The 26,250-nt window shown below is 41.8% G+C and overlaps 3 protein-coding genes across 3 annotated transcripts in view; 1 reads left to right on the top strand and 2 right to left on the bottom strand.

Annotated features, from left to right (window-relative positions):
* Positions 1-14,183, top strand: part of LOC135487800 (neuropeptide SIFamide receptor-like) — a 144,505-nt gene extending 130,322 nt beyond the window's left edge. The window contains exons 2-3 of the mRNA XM_064771886.1: positions 11,932-12,031; positions 13,181-14,183. Of these exons, the coding sequence (XP_064627956.1) occupies positions 11,932-12,031; positions 13,181-13,940 (860 nt within the window). The 3' untranslated portion in view covers positions 13,941-14,183. The remainder of the gene's footprint in view (positions 1-11,931; positions 12,032-13,180) is intronic.
* A 173-nt stretch (positions 14,184-14,356) lies between these two features.
* LOC135496952 (germ cell nuclear acidic protein-like) lies at positions 14,357-15,206 on the bottom strand. Its single transcript, XM_064786559.1, has 3 exons — positions 15,171-15,206; positions 14,625-14,911; positions 14,357-14,519 (listed from the first exon to the last, which is right to left on the bottom strand). Exons 1-3 carry the CDS (start codon positions 15,204-15,206, stop codon positions 14,357-14,359), a joined length of 486 nt encoding a protein of 161 aa, XP_064642629.1.
* A 2,909-nt stretch (positions 15,207-18,115) lies between these two features.
* Positions 18,116-25,712, bottom strand: LOC135487763 (prisilkin-39-like). The gene is made up of 5 exons (XM_064771840.1): positions 25,576-25,712; positions 25,015-25,105; positions 20,833-20,884; positions 19,826-19,873; positions 18,116-19,088 (listed from the first exon to the last, which is right to left on the bottom strand). Exons 2-5 carry the CDS (start codon positions 25,084-25,086, stop codon positions 18,673-18,675), a joined length of 588 nt encoding a protein of 195 aa, XP_064627910.1. The 5' UTR covers positions 25,087-25,105; positions 25,576-25,712; the 3' UTR covers positions 18,116-18,672.
* Positions 25,713-26,250: the final 538 nt, after the last annotated feature.

Raw genomic sequence — 26,250 nt, 5'->3', positions numbered from 1 at the left:
TTTTGATTTTTAAAAACACGTATTCATAATGGAAAACACATCCATACTGGTGACTGACATCATGTATCGAACTTGACGTACCGGGGTAAAACATAATGGTCGCTCCCCCATTTCGCTCGTTTCGTTTCGTTGCGCAAAGTCCAGTAAGCCAAACTGAACTGCATGCACAAAACCAGAGCGTCCCATAAGAAATTCAAACGATCGAAAGGTCCTTCTGAATACGGCCTGAAACATGATAGACCTCCAATGCTTCGATGCGCTTGATTTCACAAACCAGCAAGCCACAGGACGATGGTTGTATGGTTGTAATATATTTCTCATTTCTAAGGCATTTCAAGCTAATGTCAATGCATGGATGGACCTGTAGTGCTTGTCACAATCTGTCTCCGAGCCAATACCAGGGTCCGGATGGAATTGTTAGGTTTTTATGTGGGTTAGGTCAAAACTTATCACGACCCAAGAGCTTTATGGGGCCACGAGTTATTCTGTTGTTAAAACCTGACTGTCAGACTTCCTGGTTGGGGTTCGAAGTGTAACAAATAATTTACCGCCTATTTACTGTATTGATTTTGTGATGAAAGAACCTATGACTCCATTCATTCTGTCCTGTCCTGTCCTCCCGATACCGATGCCATATCTTGCCCCCAGTGCATAATTCCTTGTGTTTTCAATTTTTTGCAAACCAATCATTGTTACCCAAACAGCATTATCTATTATCTGATTATAACTTACCCGAACGAAATTCTCGTTGACAGGTTGCCTTGAGAGATCATAATTGATTTCGATGTAGGAGTCGACTTCTTCCTTATTCCACGAACAACAGTTCTGAACGTTGAGAGCGTTTTCCTGGGGGGAAGGGTGCCAAGTTAAAATACTGATCAAGTTTTGTGACAGCTCAACGTGGGCCTTTTTACAGTCCGATCATAAAACGCTATTCCCGTCTCACGGGAATAAATTCAGCAGTTTTTTTTTCTGAGATGATACTTCGCCGATGTATTGATCTTAATATTGACCGCAATACATTGCGTGGTGGTTCATTAAATACAGCAATTTCACTTTTTTAGTCGATGGAACTGACATCAATGGTGAATCCCATTGGATTTATCCGTCGCCTTGTTGGTAAAACAGATAACGAAAGGAGATTTTGATTAACTCGTTGTTTATCTTTCAAGAGGTTTTACTTGATTCTGGATTCTTTTAATTGGATGTCAATTCCTTTGCCGCCGGCCTTTCGACAAAATAAATGATGTAATGGTAGATTGAACAGGGTGATATCAAGGTGAAATCCAGCTTCATACAACCCCCTGATAAACCTCGGTCATATACACGGACTAACCAACTGAACATTATCGGCGGACGTCTGTGATTTGGACATCTGGACTTCTTGACATCGCTCTAACGATGACGGCACTCCAGCGCCATCTTACTACTAGCGGAAAATTACATGCATGCACAGGTAGCGCCCGTTACCCGTTACCGGAACCAGTTTGATACTACCGTCGTCTGAGAAATATGGTAAAAAGGACTAGATACCATTCTTTTCATAACACTCGAAACAACCATGACATTGGTACACTCCCAAAACAGGATCTAGTGGAAAGCTTTAAAGCCGATAGTAAATCAATAGCCGGAATCGTTTAAAGTGATGATAAAAATAGTCTGAGCTATTGGAAATGATTAGAACTAACGAACCCGAGGAAGCAACCCGAATCCTTACAGTGCCATTAAACGAGCTCCTCCAAGCCCAAATTGATCGATGGGCGGTTTATTCTTCCCAGCACGAGACTCGTGCTCGTGTTGACAATCTCATTTAATCATCCCTTCCAGACACTCCCACACGTTTGCTAGTGTTTCTGGTTAGCTTTTGATATGAGCATCCACTCCCCCGAATTGCCGAAGACACGTTGCTTACCTAATTACGTTATCAAAATATGTACATGTATACACATCCCTAGTTGTAATATTTGGAATGGATGGGATAAATTGTCTTCTAACAGCAGGAAATGACAAAACACCTACAGCCCATTAAGCCTGAGAGGAGTTGTTTTCCCGTCGCGGCTTAACTACATTTTGTATACGTTCAGCCCCAGCAGATAAGTATGTGACGGTTCGTTTGAAATCATCCGGTGATATTTGTGTTTCCCACAACATCGCTAGTGGGTGACTGATCATGAATTACCAAATATCCGCCAGAGCCAAGCGTTGCGACCGCACCCCCGGGGAGTGGAATAGGATTTTTTTTTCCATTTTATACCGCGATTCTGCCTTCCTCGTAATAGCGAGCGTCCTCCAACCGGAGCTAACCTTATCAAGCAGGAAACTAGCGATTAGTGTCTACTATCTGCTTGTCCCCATAGACTTTCTTGGTTGTCACTGCAGGCATCAATCAATCGTTTAACATAGCGACGAGACTAAGTGTTGGATCATACACTCAAGGTATGGTCCAGCATGTATAATGAAATAGTTCATCTACTCTTAGAAAGGTTCAGTGAGTCTGCAGTCTGGAGTCCGTTTCTCGAGAGGCATGTTCGGTCGATATCACCAGGTCCCTTTTTGATATCACCGATTGACGTAGCAATGAAGAAACTCACACAAACTCTTAGGCAAGAGCAACCTAAATTGTACTTGTCATAGCTTTTTGTCGATGTTATCCGCGAGTTAAGCCGCGACGGGAAAACAACTCCTCTCAGGCTTAATGGGCTGTAGGTATTTTGTCATTTTCTGCTGTTAGAAGACAATTTATCCCATCCATTGCAACACAATGCGTGGACAACACAACGAATAATCGTGAAAATGTCAGGAATTCTTCTCATACATGTATAACACTTCTTCAGGTGTAGCCGAGTTCGGTCGCCACTGGCTATGCATCGCACTTCCTCTACTGAGGCAAAACATCAACCTCCTTTGAGCTATTCTCCATTCATTCTCCATACAGATATTCAATATTTTGACCGCCTCATCACGCTACTATTACTGCGATGAGTATGTCTCCATCCCTGTCCAGCGGTGTCTATTCTTCTCACGCACAAGTACTTCAAGGCCTGATAACGAAAATACCATTGTTTTCTTTCCGAGACAGCCATCATTGGATTATAGAAGATAAGCGAGATAGATTGTGTGTACGAGGCGACATCCACTCAATACTTCTCATCAGTCCCAAGTGAAGTTGTTTGGACGCAAACTGTATATTACTGACCATGTTGAACGGGTCGTCCTTTTGTTTACCTATGCGTTCTACGTTACCAGACCTGAGTTCAGTCTCAGATGTGGGAAAGGTTAGAATCAGGCTTACACTTTAAACAAAGGTTCTTGAGCTTTTAAAAACCGTTTTAATGATGGTCTTTGACCAACACAAATTGCACCCCAGAGGCGTTTCAGCCGGAATAAAAAGGACCGTGATGATTGACTATCTAACGTTACCAGTCTGCAATATTTCTGAAATTGAGCTAACAGCGCCATCTGAACTGTACTATGCATGTCTTCTTACACACCAATTATCATAGTGATATTCAAAGCCAATGTCAATTCTATAACTCTTTACCCTCTATTCATGCATTTCGTGCCATTATATTCTTTCATAGCCTATGTAATGCACAGAGTCATTCAAACTATACGGAATTCCTCAAAATGAAAAATGTGCTCATTGGCCACTTCGTGAAATCATCGACGATATTTCTAAAGGGAGTCCAAAAGTACATGTTCGTCAGATTCGATTCGAGGAGACAGAAAACCTGAGACGCGTAAAGCCCACACCGACTTTGTCACATATATGAAAGATATAGGACATCGGCTTCGTGGATTTTCTCAAAGTTGCGTTTAATGTGTGGTCATGTATGTGTTCTCGATTATCATTTGATCACGTTTTCTATTAGCGATCGTAATACATATCTAAATCATTTCCCAGACAAGACATGTTCTCTGATATCATTCGGTTAATAGCCACTAGAGCCTTGTGAATGGCCCAGCCTGCTTTATTAGAAGGCTAAGTTATTTGATGAGCATCATCCCGGCACAGCGCTGGCGTGTTTTAGAACCGTTTAAAAGGCTTGCTATGGACGGATGCTGAGGAGAAATGTCTGAGAGATTCTGTATGTCTCTAAATGTGAGAAAAAGTGGGCATTTCAACGGAAGGCATTGTGAAGGTTGGGGACTGTCTATATCAATGGGTTTTTTTTACATCTATCGTAGCAACGACGAACTGACGCAAATGACAAAAAACAAATGAGGGAGAGTCACTGGTTTTTATGAGCTTCACTTTTTGCTACAGTAATAAGCTACATACATAGCTTTTTGCTAACATGAAAGAGGAGACACAGGATACTCTCAAGCGGGAGGCGCACGATGTAACATATACGACGTGGAATGCCTCAGCAAGTCTTCATCCAAGATCTAATAGTGCCTTAAAAAACTCGAGATGGATTCCTTCTTCATTCAACATTTTAGAATATTTTGACCATGACAAGTTTCCTGGAATATCTAGCAGAATCGCGCTAAAAAGCTGCATATCAATGACGTCATTGTAATCAAAAGGTGGTAAAAAAGGTTCGTACCGCGTTCGAAGTCTGCGTTATTCATTAAGACAGTTGTTGCACTATGCATTATAATACATTTTGCACTGAATGCGTTTCGGCCTGTTAGAAATTGTAACCATAAGCTCGTATGCATTTGTCATCACATACGACAACCTCATAATCAGCATACTTGGGGTGCTATTATTTGTTGATAATTTGAGGCTTTTTCAGAAATGACGTATTTTAATGGCCCATTGTGTATGAATGGCTGAGTATATTCAACGCGGATTTCACCATATGAATATGTTATCATTGTAAGTTTTCATTGTTTTGACCATCAAGGGTTCATTCACGAATTAATTGAGATGCTCTTTTCAACATAATATGTATATTTTAACCCTGGAAGTTTCAAGATGGTTTTCATAGCAAAAAAGGGGGTTCACGTGACGTCATCACCTGCCATGCTGGGACAGACAAAAGAAAGACCAAATGTCCAAGACATTTGATTCAGTTAGATTAGGCATGACAAATCATTGTAACTGCCCTCTTACATGGCTGACCGTTCAAACACTCTATAAGAAAGCTTTTTGAAAAAGTTATTCGACTTGTCTACTCCCTAGACTATCATTTTACTCGCTAACAAACCGCAACAAATAGCCAATTAGGAATTCAGCGTAGATGCCGAGAATGTGGTTGGTGCGGCAGTACTGATCGGTTCTTCTAAACGGCAAAAAACTCGAAAGAAACACAAAGCTTTATCCTAAAGATCCTATTACTCGTACAAGAAAGAAATTTCCTGCTTGGAATGAGTTAGAAAGTCTTTCGTTTTTCCTCTTTCAAAGCAAAGGGGACATCGCCGCGTTTGTTGCCGGAGAATGGGAATCTGATTACGTCACAAGCATAAAACCTGTGTCTACCGTAAATGAAAGTCTAATTACAAATCGTACCTTCTCTTAAGCAAACCACGATAAATATGGAAGTGTAAAATGTTCGTAACGTTCTGAATTTCTTTAAATATTTGGTATCCAACACAATTTCCTGGTGAGAGATTTGTAAAATCTTCTTCATTGGAGCGCTTTGAAGAATTTGATGGATCTGGACGGGGCCGACTCTTTTCTAAATGAAACTTAGCACACTGACATGAAAAAGATAAATGAAAAAAGTAACCCGACGATTTCATCAGAAGTCATCACGAAAGCAGCAGCACAGAGCGGAAATGTTAAAGTAATCTACTAAGTCAAAGTACACGACTACATACCCAATCATATAGTACGTATAGGCTGAGGGAATATATGGCTGAACACGACCTATTGGATGTATTTCAGTCGGCTTACAGAGAGAACCACAGTACCGAGACCGCACTTCTCAAGATCCAGACAGATATTCGCCAGTTGGTGGATCAGGACGGAGCAGCTATCCTGGTCCTCCTCGATCTTTATTAGTGCGGCTTTCGATACTGTGGACCACGAGATGCTTCTAAATCGCTTGAGGGACCTGCTTGGTGTCCAGGGAAGTGCCTTGTCCTGGTTGAGATCATATCTGGCGGGCAGGTCTCAGAGTGTTGTGATAGATGGCAAGAATTCGGCACCAAAGACTCTCGGTTGCGGTGTCCCACAGGGCTCCGTACTGGGGCCGCTCTTGTTTCTGGTATATATTTTGCCACTGGGTGATGTCATCTGTCAGTTCTCAATACCACGCCATGACTATGCAGATGATACCCAACTATACATTGGTTCGGCGTGAGCCTGTCTGTACCCAACTGAGACCCGTTGAGACCTGCTTGTCAGATGTCCAGGACTGGTTGACTGTTAATAAGCTCAAGGGCAACCCTACCAAGACCGAGATCATGGTTTTTGGTCAACCCAGTGTCCTGGACAAGCTTGATGTCCAGTCTATGTCAGTGTCTGGGGTTGATGTCAATATCTCGAGGGGTCCTGTTAGAAATCTTGGGGTCCTTTTTGACCACACTCTTTCCATGGCCCCTCAGGTAAATAGTCTTGTCAGGTCGACATCATTTCATTTGAGAAACATTGGTTTGGTGCGAAAGCGGCTCACCCAACATGCGACTAGGTCACTGGTTCAGTCCCTGGTTGTTTCGCGACTGGACTACTGCAATAGTCTGCTTGCTGGCGCAGATGCTAAACTCATCGACAAGCTGCAGATGGTCGAGAACCGAGCAGCCAGGTTGATTACCAGAACCCCTCGCCGGGAGCACATCACACCAGTCCTCAAATGTCTTCATTGGCTGCCGGTCAAGTACCGTATTGATTTTAAGGTCCTGGTACTGGCGTACAAATGTAGACATGGTACAGCACCAAGCTACCTGGTGGATATCCTGCCGGCATATGTCCCTGGTCGGAGTCTGAGATCAGGGTGCCTTGGTCTCCTGCAAACTCCAAGTTTCCGGCTGGACACCTATGGTGGCAAGACTTTCACCATCAGAGCATCCAGTTTGTGGAATGCTCTGTCCCTCGAGGTAAGGGAGGCGAAATCTCTTCCCATTTTTAACTGAAGACTGTGCTTTTCACCCGGGCATATGGGTCAATGATGTAAAGCGCATGTGAGCAGATAATTATGACCTGGAACGTGCGCTATATACATGCATATTTACATTACTTTTTACATTACAGTATATCATACTGCCTATGGCTACTGAAATGTAAAAATTCTTTTTGGTCTGAAAATAAAATTGTAATGATCATATGGGCACCATCAATATTGGAGCGTTTCCATCGGTATTGGCACATATCCGGATGGGCGCGGTACAAGCGTCCATGTGTTGCTCTGAAAATTCTGTTGTTAACTCTTAAATCTTGAGATATTTTGCTATAATGTTTACTTAAGGTGACGACGTGATTTCTATGTATGACTGTGCCTATAACGTGACGTCCTGTAGCTGTGCCTATGGCTATACCAAAGCTGGAAAACCATCCTAACTATATTAGCACAGCCGTCTACCGATTCAAACACTTTAAACATCTTCTTTTCTTCAAATTAGTCAATTTATCAGCATCTTGAGACACCTAACAGTCTTTATTGGATGCAGCAAAATAAAACGGTTCTTTAATATCTTATTTGCTGTCGCTTCAATTATTGCCTGCTCATTTCGTTTCATCATTAATTGCAATGTGCTAATTTTTCCTGTCGTCGTAAAAGTTTATGGCACGTTTGTCGTGAGTAACATTTTGATGTACGATATTGCGGCAATTACAGATAGCTCTGGACGCATTATTTTAGCTTGAAGTGACGTAAGACAGAGTAAAACAAATTACCTGGATGATTGATAGCTTTTTTTGCATTAGGCACGTTTTGCAACCCTTACGAAGAGCTACGTACGAACGACGAAGTTGAACGAAATATGTAAATATACTTAGTTACTATTATTGACAGTCTTCTCGAAAACTTCTCAGCTTCTTCGTACAACTAAGTACAGAAGACGATTAACGAGTGTCACGTTTTAGAGACTACTTCGGCTAATTTTAAATTATTGTTGTCCACGTACTATAGGCTAGCTGGTATTTGTTTTGCTATTTTTAATACTGTATTAGTTTGTATCAAATTCGTAATATGTATTTGGTACGGTGATTAGAAAATGATCCCACATCACTTAGCACTACTTTCATAGTATGAGAGAGAAATTTAAATTTGTCAGGGGTCAAGTCTGAACAGAGCTTTGTACCATCATCCCACCAAGTTTCGTGATGTTACTTCTTCCCGTTAAATCCGAAAGTCAACCTAAAGGAGATCACTTGTTCAGCTAACGTGTGGCACTACTTGCACAAATACAAAAATCAATAGAGTGGTTTCACGAGACGTCATCACCTGCCATGCTGGAGGGACAGACAAATGAAAGCAAGCCAAAAAGACCATGACAACATTTGAGTCAGGCAGGACAAATCATTGTTTGCCATTCAACATGACTGACTGTAAAACACTCCATCAAATGCTCTCCGTATTCATTAACAGAAGTCGTGAACGGTTCACTTTTATATATTCAGATTGTCGATCGCAAATACATGTCCAACAACTGTTGACGTCCTACACACCAGTCGGTCATCCTCGGTGGATTGGTTCTCGGAACATGATCGCGAATACTCACTAATAGTAGTCAAATGAGAAAAATGACCGAGTGAGGAACAACCCCGCGCTCACCATTTCCGACATCAAAACTAGCCTCCTGCTTCTGCTGCTACGTGCTTACCTACACTGCCCATTTGACATGTTTGAAATAGCACAAAGCACGGTCATTTTATGATGCAAAAAGAGGCGACAACGTTTCCCAGGGTAAAGAAATAGTCCGTCCTTTGTCCTGTGTCCAATCTTCTTTTTTTTCACCTCGCCATCAAACACTAAAATGGCTTCCTGGGTATCCGCCCGGAAAAACAAATGCTTTCCAGTTCTTTGTTGGCTGTACGTGTTGCCATCGTAAACAACACGAACAAAGTAGATATAATAGATGGCGGTTGACCAGATAATCGTGCAGCAATTTTTGTCAAAGGTCTCGCTGTGCGATGATAGCATGCAGTAAGCAGTATGTGATGTTGGTCGTTGCACTGTGGCACCCGATGACATAGAAATGGCAAGGTGTAGGAGTAAGTGAATGGGTGAAGAGGTCTTTGCAGAAGAAGGTTCCTTCAACGGACTACCAGCCTGCACTAACCTTGGTGAAGCCTCGTGTCCCATATCGACTCGAATCGTGGTTAAATCAAAATTCGAGAATTGAAGGTTGACCATAGGTACCACAATTTTTGCTAGATCTTGAAATCCTGAAATAATTAGAACTCCTTGAAAATGAAAAAAAAAGCCGATTTAAAACCTATGAGGCTTTTCTCTGGAAAACAAACAACATACACCCTTTCCTTGAAATTGGCATTCAGGTTGTTTTGAAGAAGTTATAACTGCTCTTGGATTTCAAGTTCTAGACACATTGGCGGTGCCAATGGAGCATTCCGGCCGATACATCATCATATTGAAATCTTTCTCGACACTTTGGTGTTGCAGATGCTGGTTGTTGCTGTCGTTGTCGTTATAAGGTATTCGCCTTGATCTGGCTGTCAAAAGAAGAATACCTTTGGGATGAATTGAACCGCTCTCCCTTTTAGTTCATCTAAAAGCTTTCCTGTCGATATCCTTAAATGCACTTTCTCTGATTCGATTGTCAGAGTAAAATGTTGCTGTTCTTTGAAGTAGATTGAAACTGATCTTCTCACAATCACCATCCTGGATGAATAATCACACGCTTGGGACGAGGTCAGGCTAAGAGGCTTTTGACCAAGTCATTTAGTATCATGCTGTTTTGAAATGTCGGCAATTGGTTTAAAGAAAGGGTGAGTTAAGAGTTGAGCGTCAGCAAGGACAATATTAGTTCTATAGTCAATATTGGACGACTTATTATGCAATGTTAGAGGAAACCGGATTCCCTGCAGGAAACCTACGCCGTCAGAGAGACTTAAACTCTCTCTCAGCTCTTTAAGACGTGCCCGGACTGCAGGGAATCGCACCCACTACTTCAGGGAGGAATAACAGGTGCTGACGGTAATTTGGAGTGGCCTTACCACTGCACTTCCCTGCACAACCTCGCTGCATCCTGAGATTCAGGTTTTTGATAATCCTTCGTCATACACAAGATTTGAAATATCGAGAGGCGGGCAATATTGGAAAGCACTGGTGCCATAGGATGGGGTCAATGAGGATTGTATGGTTTCAACATACCCAACACCCGTTTCGAAAGACGTGCGCTGGGACACAACTCTTTCGGGTCACGGGTGACTGAAGCCAATTCCGTACAGCTCGAACTTGAACAGATTCTTTGATCAGCTGAACCACCAACATTACATTACAAGATTGTAATCTAGGGTTCTTGGTTTAAATTACTTTCCTTCTGACAGAAAGAGCCTGAAAACATCCAGTGCATGAGTATGGGCGATGTCGGATCGAACGCTAATAACAAAATATCTTAGAATTTGTGTACCCCAAAGGAATATCAGCCTTACTTTACAGCACAACATCCGCAAACATGTGACGAACTTTGCCGTCACGCCTCGTAAATCCTCTGCAGCAATCAAGGATATTGTCTGATCCGAAGTTGAGCTATCACGGATGCTCCCAGTGCGTTCTGAGCGATATGTGGGATGGTTTTGGCCGACAAATCAGCCTCGGGCGGATTCACGTCTTTTCTACAAATCTAAAAGAAATACATTCTGAGAGAATACACTGAAAGTGCAAGACGTCCGTCTGTTGAACGTAGCATTCCTAATATTTGACAATGTCACAAAAAGGTGGGTGTCCCTTCGTCGTCGTCTGTCATACGAAAAAAAACTGTCATTGCGCCCTTTGGATGGACTTTATAAATGAAGGCTCGTTCGTGCTTAAATGCCAAAATGCACTCGTCTGGAAGAACATCCACATTATGTAAAAAAAACTTTTCCTGCTTTGGTGGGCCATGCGTTAGTTCGGTGGCATTATCTGATTTGGGATCAGCATTAAATTGGTTATATCCCGGTATTCTGCCTGTAATTTCGTCCTCAAAAGACAAAGACTCATCCGAGATGAATATCAATTATAATCAAACACCACAGAATTTCTCTTTGGCAACAATGTCAATATGGCTGATTTGTTGTGAGTTTTCTGCCACAGCGGTGTGATGTTCGACACTCATCTGAAGAAACAAATGGTACATTTTGGACCTTTTGTGGAATATTTGTGGAATGGCAGGAAAATTAAACTTTAAAATGTGGTTTTCAAATCGACACGTAATTCTTTTGTCAAATACGTACGCAGTCTACGCATAGTATTATAACTTGCAAGGTGACAGGACACCAACACGCTCAAGTGAGGTGTAAGCACCTTGATTTAATCGCTTTAACGCGAAAGAGGATTGTAAGTCAAAAACTCAACAAGAGGGTCTTGCCTGGCGGGAAATAATCACTTAAGGTAAATCCCTGTCTCTGGCGAGGAAATGAATAATACCGTAGTCATCAGCGTCTGATATAATTTGCTTCGTTCGAAAGTATAGACCAGTTTTTTTGCTTTGCCTTGCTATAAGATACGGCTGAAAGGCAAACAAATCTCTATTTGCATTGTGAGATGGTCAACTCTACATTAACCATTTTATGCACAATGCAAGTGACTAAAGAAAGTAGGGGCAGTTAATCATTGACGCATGAAGATCACCAATCAATAGGTAGATTAACGCCAACCAACAGACAACCATCAGGAAGAACACTCATTAACCGCCATCCATTCGTTGATGAGTGACGTCAAACGGCGCCGTTCAATTGATTGGGTGATCGAGCTATTGATTAATTGATTGATTCTGTATCGTCGTGCGCCAAGTAGTCAACCTAGACCGGCTCCCCGACCATAAACGTATGTTACTTGACAGTGACACTCATATTTGAATGTTTTTTTATACTTTTAGGTTGGAGGTTTGGAGCCGTAACATGTAAAGTGATTCCATACCTTCAAGGAACAGTCGTCAGTGCCTCAGTTAATACATTAGCAGCTATTGCTGTAGATAGGTAAGGCATTGTTTCAGATAACACCATTGGCAGTTGTAGCAGTAGTTAGGTAAGATTACAAAATATTGTCTCGGTTAATACTAAAGTAGATAGGCAAGATTTTTTACACTACATTGTCTCACTTACATTAGTATCGATTGCAGTGGAAAGGCAACAGAGGCAATGGCTGGACGAAAGGCAATTATCACAGTCAACGAACAGTGCTGCCATCTTGCTGCCAGTAGAAAACTTCGCCCAACTCGCTTATACCAAGATCCATAACAATAACTATCTGTTGAAATCGGTTAACTGCTACATGAGCAAACGGAAAATCAATAGGGTTATCATGCAGGCAATGCCTTCGATTTGAATCAAATTAGGCCTCCTTCGGATAAAAGGAGGTTTTAAAATACCATCATCAACTCTTTAATGCCCCGAGACAGTGATGACATTTTCCGCACATTCTCCATTGAAATGCAAGACGACGATTAAATGTTACTTCCGTTAATGTCAAATCAGCTCCGTGTTTAATGGCTTTCATAGTCACTTCAACTTTCTAAAAGTGAAATAATGCTGCAGAACATCGATCAGGAAAGCGGAGGCGAGCAGACGCCGCCTATCCGTATCTTATTAAATCACGAAGTTTGCAGATTGACGACATGTAATGTTACGCATGCAGTAAAAAAACTAACATCTTTTTTTGTGTGTACCTCACAACACGGTTATGTTATGTTGAACTAGTTTATCGGGAAAGAATTTGGCCTAAGAACAATCCAGTTAGACTTAAAAGCTAGAACAGACAGAAAATAACAGCACTTTTGAAAGGAGGTGATTATGTTGCTGACATGATCAGATGGTAGTGTTGCCATCTATCATACGAACTGTGTTTTGATGAGCATTGGAATGGTTCATATACAGAATTGATTAAGATGGAGAATTTTGAGATTCAGAAACTAAGGCCGATAAACAAAAACAAGATCCATTTATCAAACAAATGATATAACTAATTTTTTTTAATAATCTGGTGATTTCCAGTTTGTTTTCATTCTTCGTTTCTCTGTTTTAAATGACCAACAAGAACATGACGTAAAGTGTTGTAATCTCGGATTACGGGTCACGACCTGGTAGTCTTTTCAAACTTTCGATAAATCAGTATTTTCCAATTTTCAGGTATCTCGCCATATGCCATACGCTGAAGTGTAAAGTCTCGCGAGGGACAGCAAAATTCGTGATCTTATTCATCTGGATGATATCCGCCATTATCATGATCCCCTGGGCCCTCTTCTATCAACACAAATCAGTACAGATAAAGAACGTGACGTTATATTACTGTGCTGAGATCTGGAAAAACGAGGAGGACAAGAAATCGTTCTTTTTAGGTGCTATTTTTCTAACATGCTACACCATTCCATTGATTTTAATCACTGTGTGTTACAGCCTTATAGGACTAAAAGTCTGGAATCGCGACCCACCGGGCGTTCATACGAGGAATGGAGTTGTGTACCGATCAAAAATCAAAGTGGTGAAAATGCTGCTGGTAGTCGTGATTCTGTTTGCCTTCTCTTGGTTACCTCTTTATGCAATTCGCGTGAGAATTTTCTTTGGTCCCGAATTCGACAAATATACGTCTGATATTGTCCTAAATATACTCAATCCTATCTGCCAATGGTTAGGTTCTTCCAACTGTTGTGTGAATCCACTGGTTTATTGTTTCTTCAGCAAGAAATATCGCAGAGGATTTAAAATTGTTACTATGTGTTGCAGACGGGTGAAGTTTACGGAGTTGCAGCGTGGGAATTCTAGCACTGTGTATCAGACGATGCCAGACGTGGTTAACGGTAATGCGCAGGAGTCACTCGTGATAAGACAGAACCAATTCCCCGTGAGAAGCAAGCTCACCAGAAGGTCGACGAACATGACCGCCGTTTAACACCTCTAGTTCTCTCTTTCATCATTATTTCATCTGGAGTATTGTTAAGCTTATTCGATGCCTCGACAGACGGGATAAAATCCCTCCCATCATTGCTTTGCCACCGCTGCTGCATAGAAGGGGACCGAGACAAACCAACCCTCGGTTACAGTGTCAGATCGCACTTTTTCTTATCATGTCTCTTTGATTTGATGCTTTCGAGAGATTCGCAAGCCATCTTGGCCCTGGTCTACATTTAATCATCTAAAGGTCACATGTACTTTGAACCCCCCCCCCCCTCCCCTCCGACCCAGATTTGATTAAGATAACTTCAAACATGAAAATAAACAACAGCATGTTCGGTTCGATGTGTTTCACTCAAACGAATTATCACCGGTATCATGATCATTTACATGAACTACTAACATCCTCATTAACTACGGGTACTCATTGTCATCATTATCATCCTCCTTCACACCCACCATGTCATTATCATCAGTAATCAAATCAGCATCATCGACATCATCATCACCAACAACGACGTTATCATCATCATTTTCATTTATCGTTTTGTGATTCTCAAATGCGTCGATCATCATCCTTTTTATTATCATTTAAAACATCGTTTAGATGAACCATGGTATGTACATTATCATAAATCTGCATCATCATTAGGCTGCACGATACCGTAATACTAGCGTTTACGTCATGTTACTACGTTCATTCAGTATCATCATCAGCAGCGTAATGACCGATATTAAAATCATCAACAGCAGCCATCCATCATCAGCATCATCATCTTCATCGTCACCATCATCGTCACTATCAACATCACCAGTATCATAAACATCATCATAATCATCAACACCATGACCTCCATCATCAGAATCATCAGCTTCATCATCAACATCATCAGCACCATCAACATTATCAGCATCATCGGTATCATCAGCATTTTCAAGATCATCCTCGTCCTCCAAAAGACGCGTGGCCTAATAAACAGTCGGAAGGTTATCAATATCATCACTACATCATCCTAATTATTAACCTGCCTGAATCAGCTGCAGCAACTGCCAACTTAATCATCGTAAAGTATAGATCGTCTATACTACATAAAAATCACCATCAAATATATCATGAAAATATATTATTTCCGGTAGCAACGCAGTCATTGCGGAGACCAAGCACGTCAACAACGTGAACCGGCGAACATATTTGCATTAATCGCTCACTTGTCCCTATGCCACTAACCATCTCAGAATCTTCTTTCGTTTCTTGCAAGAGCATTCATTCGTGACCCGGAGTTTGGGGGCTCCCACCGTGTACGCAGCCGGTACGCACTGTACGCCCAACAGCTGTTAGTATATCGACAGCATCGGCATTTTATTTGGAAGACTCTGATATCACTTAGTCCTTCGTTTTTATAGTCCTTAACCCATTGTTCACTTCTGATTGTTCAGGGACTTAAGGCTAGAGAGACATATCACTTTACATCTTGATCATCCACAGTAGATTCTTGTGTTGGCTCACAGTTTCGTTGGTAGAGAGGGGGGGGGTCTCTGCACCCCTGGAAATCAATTGATATTAAATCAGTTTTCTAAACAACACACCAACAGTATCTCCAATCACTCCTGTTCATCGAAAATTCTTCATCAAGACTCGTGGAGGACTGTAAAAGCGTGCAGAAAATGTGTAAGTAGCAAATTGTGGCAGCTTATTGTGGAATGCATTATATGTACTCATAGTTTATTTCATGTTTAGCAGTTTGATGGGGGGAGCTTCGTTGACACTGTATACATTTCCAGAACCATGACGTAATTTCTGTTCTGCATCCGAGGACAGACTATCTATTGATCGACTCTATTCACAACCGGCTTGTGATGGTATAGTCAATCCATAAGATAGTTGATCCAGAACACGAAATTCGCCTTTTTGTTCAGAATTGAGACATTGTACTGAGTGTTGTGAGGGCCTTATTGACCAAAACTGATGTATCTACCACGGATGTATCTACCATGGATCTAAATATGACAAATGATTGGTTAGTGTATTGTGGCCTAACGTTGAGGGTGCCGACCTACACCTGTCGAGTCCAAACTTCAAGAGTAAAAATAGTGCATCATCGAGTATTAAATATTGGTCGATGTACTGACATCTTCATTCGTGTTCTTCTGTGTTGTTTTCAAATCTCAAAAGTGTAAAAAGCGATGTTATTTTTCTTCATCTAATAATGTAGACTTGACACTCTTTTGATAATAAATTAATTGCTATATATATATAGTCTGTTCGTTTCTTATTGTCGATGTTCTCTATTCGAAAATGTTTTCAAAGTGAGCCCAGCCACAAAGAATATTACGTATTTGATAATACTAGTACTCATTGCCGGTGTAGTAATTTCACAGCTGCCCTTGAAGTGTTCCTCCTCACTACTGCATTATCATCACTAGCATATACCAGTGGCGCGGGCTGTTCGAGGTATAAAAATCGGATTGTGTGGGTGTTGGTATGTTGTGGGTTTGGTGTAAATGGGGTGCTGGTTTGTGAGTAACACTTTTTTCATGAGTGTAATACTTCTTGAAAACGGAACTAAGTAACCATGTACATGATGTACAGGCGTCCACAATGCTAAACCAATTCTCGGAAAACCAAGATGGTGCAGACTGGTGATGTACTCGATATCAGCCAGCGATTAGCGCCAGAATGGTTTAAGTTACCGGTGTGTGCGTAAATCTTGTCTCCCATTGGGAACATTCCACTGTTTTTCTGTGTAAAATGTCTCCAGTGTTGTTGTTGTTGCTAACAGTAAACTATGATGCGGCCTTACTGGAATCCCCTACTTACCTATACTTCTAACAACAACAACAAACAACTACTGCAACTACCAACTACTGTACATGATGTGATCATGAAAACTGGACTACAAAATGCATGATATTGTCGCAATGACTTTATTCAAAGTACTCAAACATACGTATTAACCTCCCTTGTTTAAAACTACATCATGTCAGTTGATAATGGATGACAGTAGAGGTAAAACCAGGCTTATTAAGGTGTTCAACGCTAACTGCAACTCGTCAATTATAATAGTGATTATAGTCCCGCACCTATGGGTATTGGAAAACTATGGATTAAAAAACACTGGACTGGATTGGGAAAGTCTGGACTGACAGTCATCGCTCTCCACCGCCTGAGTGCTCTCAACATGATATCCGAGTGGGAATTGGGAGCAGATAATATGTTCTAATGTTGGTAGTTGGGGACTGGGTCCTTGGATAAGGCACTTGGCATGCAGACGGGTCACAAAGTGTGAGGTGTAGGTCCTTGACAAGGCACTTGGAGGAAAGGTCACGAAATGTGAGATGTGGATCGGCATTTGCCTAGGGGACAAATTGGCACTACGTAATCATTTCTCAGACATATCGATTGTGCTATTCAGGGGTGCGTATCTTTGTTCACAGAGTTCTTGTTCCCCCAATTGTAAGGCCCTCACACAGCATCACCGCCAGCACGATAAACATGTTGGCTAAGCAACATCCAAGTATATAAGAATCCCTATTTCACAAACCTTTTCGTTTCTTGACGAGAAAGTAAACAACTTGATCTCATTAATTATTTCCACGTGACGCCTGGCGTCATAGATCACCATACGCACGGTAATTGTGTGGCCGATTCGACATAACGTAGGGCATGCACCTTGGGGATAGTCTGGCCATCCATCAAGAAAGCCGGGGCCCCTATCTCAGCAGGAGCCGCACAGTAGGCTGAAATCGTGTACGGCTGGAAGTCCTTGCGTTCGCACATGGGCTCGATGGTTTTGTCGGGGCAGTTAAAGCTTAAGCTTCCAACCACTGGTGGGCTTGTCAAGCAGTGTTTGGCCGACAAACAATCTACCGACAAGAGATGCACGAGCTGGCCCAGGCATACCTTGCCCATGGAGTTGCAACAACGAAATTGAGAGCGGGTTGCAAAACTTCGTGTACGTACCAATGACGATGATCGAATCGGCGTTGTATATTGCAGGACAGAAGGAGAGCCGGACCCGCGGAGAAGCTTAAAGTGTGATAGAAATGAAGGCGACACATTCATCTCAACGTGAAGGAATGACTAAAGCTTTAAATTAGGATGATCCTCCTTTAAAACTGACATAAGAAAAATTTTTGACCAAGCTTATACCACAAACATAACAAGTCTTGCTATTCTGGATATGATTTATTACTATGCATTAACATGACATGTACGGTGTATGCAGTACAGTGAGAAACATTACGCCAATATGTTGCAGGTTCAACTTCGACAGGTGTACTTCAATGGATGAGAAGAAGGGAAGACGGACGTAATTTGACATGATATAGATTTGTGCAAGTTGTTAAGTACCCCCGGGATGCACTAAACAATATGAGAGTCAACTAGAAGATCGCCAAGACATGGAATTTTCTCCGATCATGCTGATGAAGATTGCTTTTACATGTAAATTTCGTATTCTTTAGTCAGAGGCCAAAATAATACACGCTTTGAGGATTTCCGGTAAAAAAACGTGGGCTTGATTCTCCGTTTGTCTATTACAACCTGTTAATTGAAATTCGTTGACCTCTTGAAGTTACCATTTGACACTTGGAAATAGAATCTGCAACGCCAGGGTTTATTGCCGCGGCATTCTTGGTGTGAAAGGTTTAAGTTATTCAAAGCTGCTATTCTGTAGGCCCTGATCGTTGAGATGCGGTTCAGGGTTTCCGATCGCACGAAATCGTCTAGCCTAATAGATTGCCGAGCTCCGGTAACTTCCTGTCATGTGGTACCTCGAGTTACCTGTCGTGTGGTACCTCGAGTTACCTGTCGTGTGGTACCTCGAGTTACCTGTCGTGTAACTTGATCTAGAGTAACCTCCTGTGTTGTAACTTGATCTAGAGTAACCTCCTGTGTTGTAACTTGGGCTATTGTAACCTCCTGTGTTGTAACTTGATCTAGAGTAACCTCCTGTGTTGTAACTTGATCTAGAGTAACCTCCTGTGTTGTAACTTGTTCTAGAGTAACCTCCTGTGTTGTAACTTGGGGTCGAGTAACCTCCTGTGTTGTAAGTTGGGCTAGAGTAACCTGGGCTCGGGTTACTTGGGCGTGAGTTTGGCGCCTTTCCGAATTTATCTTTTGCCACTTTAAGCTGGAACTTCAGCGCTGGAAAATATTGATTCAGTGTGTAAGAGGACGAGGAATCAGATTTTCTTATCATCAGCAGCTAGTTCGAATCACTTTGGAGGCATCTGGGTCTTCCTGTTCATATGTTAGGGGAGCACTTAGTAGCACTTAGTATTGGCAAAGACATACGTTAGGTTTTCAAAGGATCAATACCCTAAAGCCCAGCAAACGAACGATTTTCGTCGATGCACCTGTAACCATGATCGCATGCGACAATAATCTCTCGCTTGCAGTTGTCAGCGCTGGTACCTGCGACAAAAATCGGTGATCGCTGCGACCTACCTTCAGCATCAAACTCAGCGATTACAGGTATTACCAACAGACGCATGATATTTCATCACTCATCGCAGCGACAATTAATGCAGGGTGCAGTGACAAAAATCGCTCTTTTGGGGGGCGTTTCATTTCTTTAAGAGATTCGTATTGTTTAAATGAAATCTCACCAAGTTTCTTGGTCCGACAACGCATATTTTGGTTGTATGAGTTTCTTTGAGTAGAGGACTGATTCCATATTAGCGGGAAGCTGCCAAGGTTGGCCCGAAATTTTAAATGCAAAATTAGCAAACTCAAGTGACAAACCGCCGCAGATTTTAGCTTGATCGACCGAGTGGAATTATAATCTAAGAGAGAAACTTGACGAGTAACATGTTCATTTGGCCCAATAACACGGTTCTCTTGATGAACAGAAGGCCGAATATTTTGGATTTTATACTTACTGTCAGTAAGTGTAGTGAGAAGACCAGTTACGGCGTTCGCAACTCCAACTGAAATTAGGAAGAAATTCGTTTGAATGGCTCTATCAGGTGTGGTGTCCGCTCAATAATCCAAAACCACAAAAGATAATGAGGGACCGTTTTTCTGTGCTTCTCGCTGTCTATTAGTGTTGAAAGAGCGGAAAAAAAGGGGAACAATTAACTTCGCTGGAGAAATGCAGTTGCACTGGTGGCGAAATAGGGCTAGCTAGTCGCTTAAAATGGGTTTCATCTGTGTAAGGTTTGAAATATGCGACTTGTAACTAACGCTGACTGGCGCTGATTCTATTCGGCGTTATGTCGCTATGTCTGATCTGCTAGACTAAACGCCATCTTAAAACGTTAAGGTACATGTAGCTATCTTTTCTTAAATAACATCGGCCAGGTCATTTTTATTTCGACACTAACTAGCTTGGACTTGTCCGACAAATGGACCAGATATTTCTTGAGGCTGTTAAATTCAAGACATTTAGAGAATCCGGTAACAGTTGAAGAAAAGAAACGTTTCATCAGCAGCACCAGCATCAGTGGCATGAACTTTGGTGGGGACAGTCTGTCGACAAGGTGATAGGTTCTAGTTAACGTTTGCATTCGGATCTTGGTAACACAATAGTTGAAATTTAAATGTTCCGTCCGATAGGCTCCACTATGTGAAGTACCTTAAAATTGTTGTATATGCCTATTTTAAAATCTGTTTCTTCGTCACGATACCTTAGCAAAGGTATGGTGCTTGAAATCAGTTCACTTGATAGTAAGCCCAGTATCTCTAGATCCGAATGTACATGTACGCTTCAGTTATACCACCATATTTGGGTACGCGCTAAGAAAGCCATTTTGCGAGAAAAGAATCTTGGGAATACGAGATGACTCTTGGATTTGCCGCGTATTGCCCGGAGTTCCGGATTTCGATTTTCCAGGGTGAGTGTAAGCTACTTCCTATGTGTTGCCTTATAATGGATAATCATCCTTACCGCTGGCTTTATCAAAATCTGGCGAGCTGCCATTTATCTTCACTCCCTGCGCCTGTTGCGAGGTAAAAGAACAAAGTCAGCAACATAATACTAGTAAACCACTGCGGCAAATGCGTTTGAAGAAAAAAGCTGCGTGCGTCTATGGGCGTTGGAGTGCTGAAGGGTTAAGCACATAATCTCACTTTGTAAATTATAATAGTCCGGTCCATTAAAACCAGAGAGACAGAGAGCCTCGTCGTTTGGTATTGTATAGTCCAAAAACTGAACCTAAAGAGAAAACCCCCTTCGTTTAGGACTCTACAAAAGGGCCGTTCGGTGTGGCCAATGGGAAACTTGTCTGCCCCTGATATGGTCATATTTCGGCCGCATCAAAAGGTGCTCTTGCAACCCCTGAATAACAAATAACATTGTCAGATGACTATTCCAATGGTGCCACAACGCCCGTGGACACCCGCAATCGGGATGACATCTGCGTGGCGTGCTGAATTAAAACATCGTTCTGCTTGAGCAAAACCCTCATAATGTTCATTTGTTTTGAGTCCCAGCTCTTCGACCAAAGTAAAGACATAAATAGCATTCCGCGATGATGAGGTCACTGCAGCTGCTGCCCTCTATTTCCCCATCGCTGAATTACAGGCAATGTCGGACAAACATGCGGTTTCGTAATGGATTCAGGCTTTCTAACTAGGGCAGTTAGATTCAATCTGGCACACGTCCGAGTGTTGGAAATACTACATAATTGTTCTGAATATTTCTCTCTCTGACTCTATGGTATCATTCATGCTAAAAACAATGCAGGGTCAAAGATAATTGACTTTGAAATAAGCTCAAATGCGTAGAAATAAGTGTCGATGTCCGACTGTCACGTGACTAAAACGTCATCAATATCTTATGCAAATGACCCTGTGAGCTATAAATAGTAACTTCGCGGAATGCTATTTAAAAAATTGCCAATATTTCCAAAACGGTGGGTGAGTCGCTAATTGTCTATGATAATGAATGACATTACTGTACTTCCTAACCTAAGGTTAATAGTGAGAAATATGGCCGCCGAGAATAATTTATTCCGGTAATGCCCATTTATAATTTAGTGATAGCCAAGGCCATCACGTGGCGTGATAGAGGTTTGACTGGTTCAATCTGTGTTTCAATAGTGAAACTAACAAATCTGAAGTAGAGTGAAATTAACAACTGTCACGAGCTTTGAGTGGAAATGAACATTGTTGCATGGTATAAAGACCATGACTGCTTGAAAGACTTCATAGAAGCCCTAGCTTAGCTTGCATAATCACGGCACGCAGAATGTTCGCGTCTTACTCTTTAAAAGAAAAGCTGAAGTACATAGACGGGTACCGAAACCAACAAAGATGTGTAAGGCTGTATTCAGAAGAGCACAACATCAAGAAGGCCACGTTCCTGTCTTGGTTGCGCAAGGAGGAGACAATTCGCCACAATTTTGACCACAGCAAAAAAAGGGGCCAAGAGCGCAAGGTCAAGGACCACGATGTCGGTGAGTTGCACTTTAACCCTTCACTCTGAAAACTAGGGGTACAATAGAGGTGCTATGGCGTGTACATGTATAGCAATTTTTTGCTGTATAGCACCTTTTTTACCCATCAGCCCGACGGGTATTGTCGTAGCGTCCGATGTCCGTCTGTACGTTTGTGGACAATTTTGCCATGAAACTTGTTGTTGTGTATCTTGGGGTGACTATAGAGGAAGGTTCCTTGCGAAATTTGGCGTGATCCGATATTCAATATGGCTGTCAGGTTGCAAATAATGAATTACTATGTTTTGTCTTTCAGGGTATTGGCCTGAGATGGAAGTTGAGATGTCGGAGTGGTTTCGTGATAAAAGACAAATTGGTATGCTAGTCAGTATCGAAGATCTAAAGGAGAGGGCGATGATCGAGTTTCAACAGTGGTGGGACCAGCTTCCTGAAGAAACCCAAGCCGACATTGTAACTAGTAAACCTGAACGCTCAAACCTTGCTGCATCAAATGGTTGGTTTGAAGGTTTCAAGAAAAGATAAACTCAGAATGAGTCTATTGTTTTCTAGTGAAACAACAATTCTGCTGATAAGCTGTTTCTCTTAGTATACCTCTCAAAATGCTTAATGCTAAAATGGTTAAATAAAGTGTATAGCGCTTTCATCATGTTCATCCCAATCATGTTAACATCTCTGCTATTTCAATTTCTAGACAAAACATTTCCCTGCGGAAAGTGACGAAAGATACCAGGGGCCATATTTACAAAGCCCTCGCAACTTTTCGACCACGCTAATCTTTTGTCTGACAGTCAGTGAACAATAGGGTGTATGCAGGTGAAAAATAGATTTGCGTGGTCGCAGAGATGCGAGGGCTTTGTAAATACGGCCCCAGGACGATACCTAGGACGCTGAGAATCTCATTGCCGAGTTCCGTGCCAACTTTTTTCAAACAGTTGGAGAGATGGCATTCCGCATCATCGGCAACATGGACGAAACGTTCATGCAGATGGACAGTATACACAACAGGACGTATGAACAAACATGTTCTCCACAGATCAACATCAAGAGCAGTCGGGGAAGCAGGTGGACTAGTGCAGTTCATTCCACCTGGCTGAACGGCATTTGTGCAGCCGTTAGACTGCACCGTTATGCGCGCATTCAAAGCCAGGGCACGCAATGCGTGGAAAGCATGGAAAACAACCAACACTGGTGAGGATGGTCAGTGTCCACGAATTCCATGGGAAGCTGTCCTTGAAATTGTGTCTGCATCATGGGATGGGATTGCCTTGGAGGCTATTGTCCGAGCTTGGGGCGCGGCAGGGCTCTTGCACTATCCAGCTGATGTGGATGATTTACTGATTGGCAATGAGGAATTGGATGATGAAGACGGCCTTGAATTTGACATGGATATAGAGTAATTACAGACTGAGAATAGGCCTACGTTTTCCAGTAATGTAAAGATTCAGTGCACAGCGATCCTATTTACGCCAATTTGTCAATAAAGGTTGCAATCAAGAAATTTCGTTCAAGTGTTTTACCTCAATGATTAAACAGTTGCTCCTTAAGAGCACCCAACAATTGAAAAGCCAGGGGCTTTCGCACGAGCGTACAACGGTTAATGACTAGTGTCTGTCTAGCCACAATACCAGCCCGATTATCAAGAAATGCGGAAATGATCACCAGGCCTCGGATAACATTTCCTGTAATGCACACGTCCATTGTTGGCACGCATGACTACTGAATTAAAATCACTATTGAAACGCAAATTGAACCCTCAAACCCCTATCAAAGGGAAATTACAAACAGTGGGCATTACCGGAAATAATTTATTCTTGGCGGACATAATCCTTACTGTTAACCTTAGGTTAGGAAGTACAGTATATGTAAGAAAAATGGACATGTTTGTAAGCTGAAACAAACAGTCAGCCAGCCAAATAAATATTAGTATTGTAGTACAATGATATTTGGAGGGATGACAGCTGATTATATCACATTGGTTGCAGACGTTTTTTCAATTCATCAAAGTCACGGTGCAGACCCTAATTAAACATTGGACAGTAATTTATCAAACAAAAGAAAATGTTGTCAACCCTTCTAAGCAAGTGATTATTGATATTTTATTACAGCAGGTATATTGACAGTTTCTGATTAGTGAGGACCCAATCAGTTAGAGGCTGCAGACCAGAAACTGCTGGCCCTGGACCACTTAAGCTGCATTTTTCGTTCAAACAAATATATGCAGACAAGAATGCCCCACGGGAATAGGCTTGTCCTTCGTTTCAATTTGATAAGTAATCAAGTCGTTTTCTAATTCGTGGTGATGCCTAGGACTTGGATAACGACATGTACTTCGTTATATCCGTCTTATGCACAGGTCCGTTTTGAAATTCAAAATATTATTGTCACGATGCAGGGGAAATATCACGATGTTGATATATTGATGTTCCTCAATTAAATTAAATCGAATGTATCACTAGATAACTGGAATTCAACCTCGGCGATGAAGTCAGAGTGTGAGTTAGAGGGTTGCAAAACTTCTCTACTGTCTCTTGTTATGAATTATATTTTTCATAATTTAATGTAAATGGAGGGGAGGGAGGGGGGAGGTAAGTGAGTTACTATACATAGTAAGGACTAGGATTTTGAAGGAGAAATATAACTTGAAGAATAATAATTTTGTCGTGTATACTCACGGCAGCGTGATTACATGTACTGGCAGCCAAAGCTACCAACATAGTCAGAGCAAAACCGATAAATGCCTTCATCGTGGAATTGACAAAGTTTCTGAAAGTAGAGAAAACGATTTGAGCAAAAGGCTTTTTCACCATTCACAGAAAGACCGTTAATTACACGAACTATCCCCCCGAAATTCGCTAAGTTTCCCAACAAGCAGCGATTTGGACCTTCCGATCTGTATTTCACTCAGTATTGGCTAATTGGAGAACGCCTAACATGCCGAATGCGCCCGTTCGGTGCCGAAAGCAAGACACATCATTTCGAGGAAGTAGACATTGTACAAAATGCCTCTGATCGGCAAAACGGCACAAACATTTCGCATCAAGAAAAGTGGCGGAATCGGTACACGAATAGCACGACACAAAAGAAATCCGAGTTTGTGGATGGGCTTCCTCGATTACATCACAGCGTGATTCCAGTTGTTTGAAAATGGTTAGAACAACAAGTTTTAAGACAAGTCATACTGTTTTGAGGCGGATCAAGAAAATGAAAATCGAACGATGTACAGCTTGACTTACCTGTGTTTAAACTTTAAGGGATTGACCGTTCTTTGGCAACCGAGAGAGAGAGTGCTGTCACCCTTATAAGCAGAGCAGGTTTTATCAGAAATCTTCCCCCGGGTTGATTGTTTTACTCATGCAAACAGCTTTGGATATGGTCTAGAAATAAATTGTATAGGCCTTTTCTGCTCCTGTTTTTCTAGAAGTGGGTGGTTACAAACCATACGCTCAGCTGATTAAATATGGCTACGCTCATTCGAGACCAGGGCACGAGCTGTCCTTTGATTTATGATAACAACCTTTGTCTTCCTCGAGAGCGTGATTTCACCATGGATTGTTTACAGCTGCTGCCCCTATTGATGACAAACATTTAAAGACAAAAAGACAAAGAAACCTGCCGTCCGCAGTGTTTGAGAATCTCATAATGGGAGTTTCAGGCGAGACAAGAGTAATGAATTCGCTTTGTTTACTTAACCGAGCTGAACTTCCACCTGCCCAAGTGTTTTAAACGTGAATTCCACACAGATAATGTTTTTAAATTCCAAATGCCCTGGCAACCAGATATCAGAAATGCAAGAAACTGCTTCTAACTCACCGTGGTCCTGAAGATAGACCAAGTTCACAACGTCGGTTACGCTCAAAATCATATTCCTTTTAATTGAATTAAACACTAGCCAGTAACCGGGGTGGTAG

Source organism: Lineus longissimus, chromosome 1, assembly GCF_910592395.1.
Source record: "Lineus longissimus chromosome 1, tnLinLong1.2, whole genome shotgun sequence".
Taxonomy (NCBI): Eukaryota; Metazoa; Nemertea; class Pilidiophora; order Heteronemertea; family Lineidae; genus Lineus; species Lineus longissimus.
This window is presented reverse-complemented; position numbering and strand designations above follow the sequence as displayed.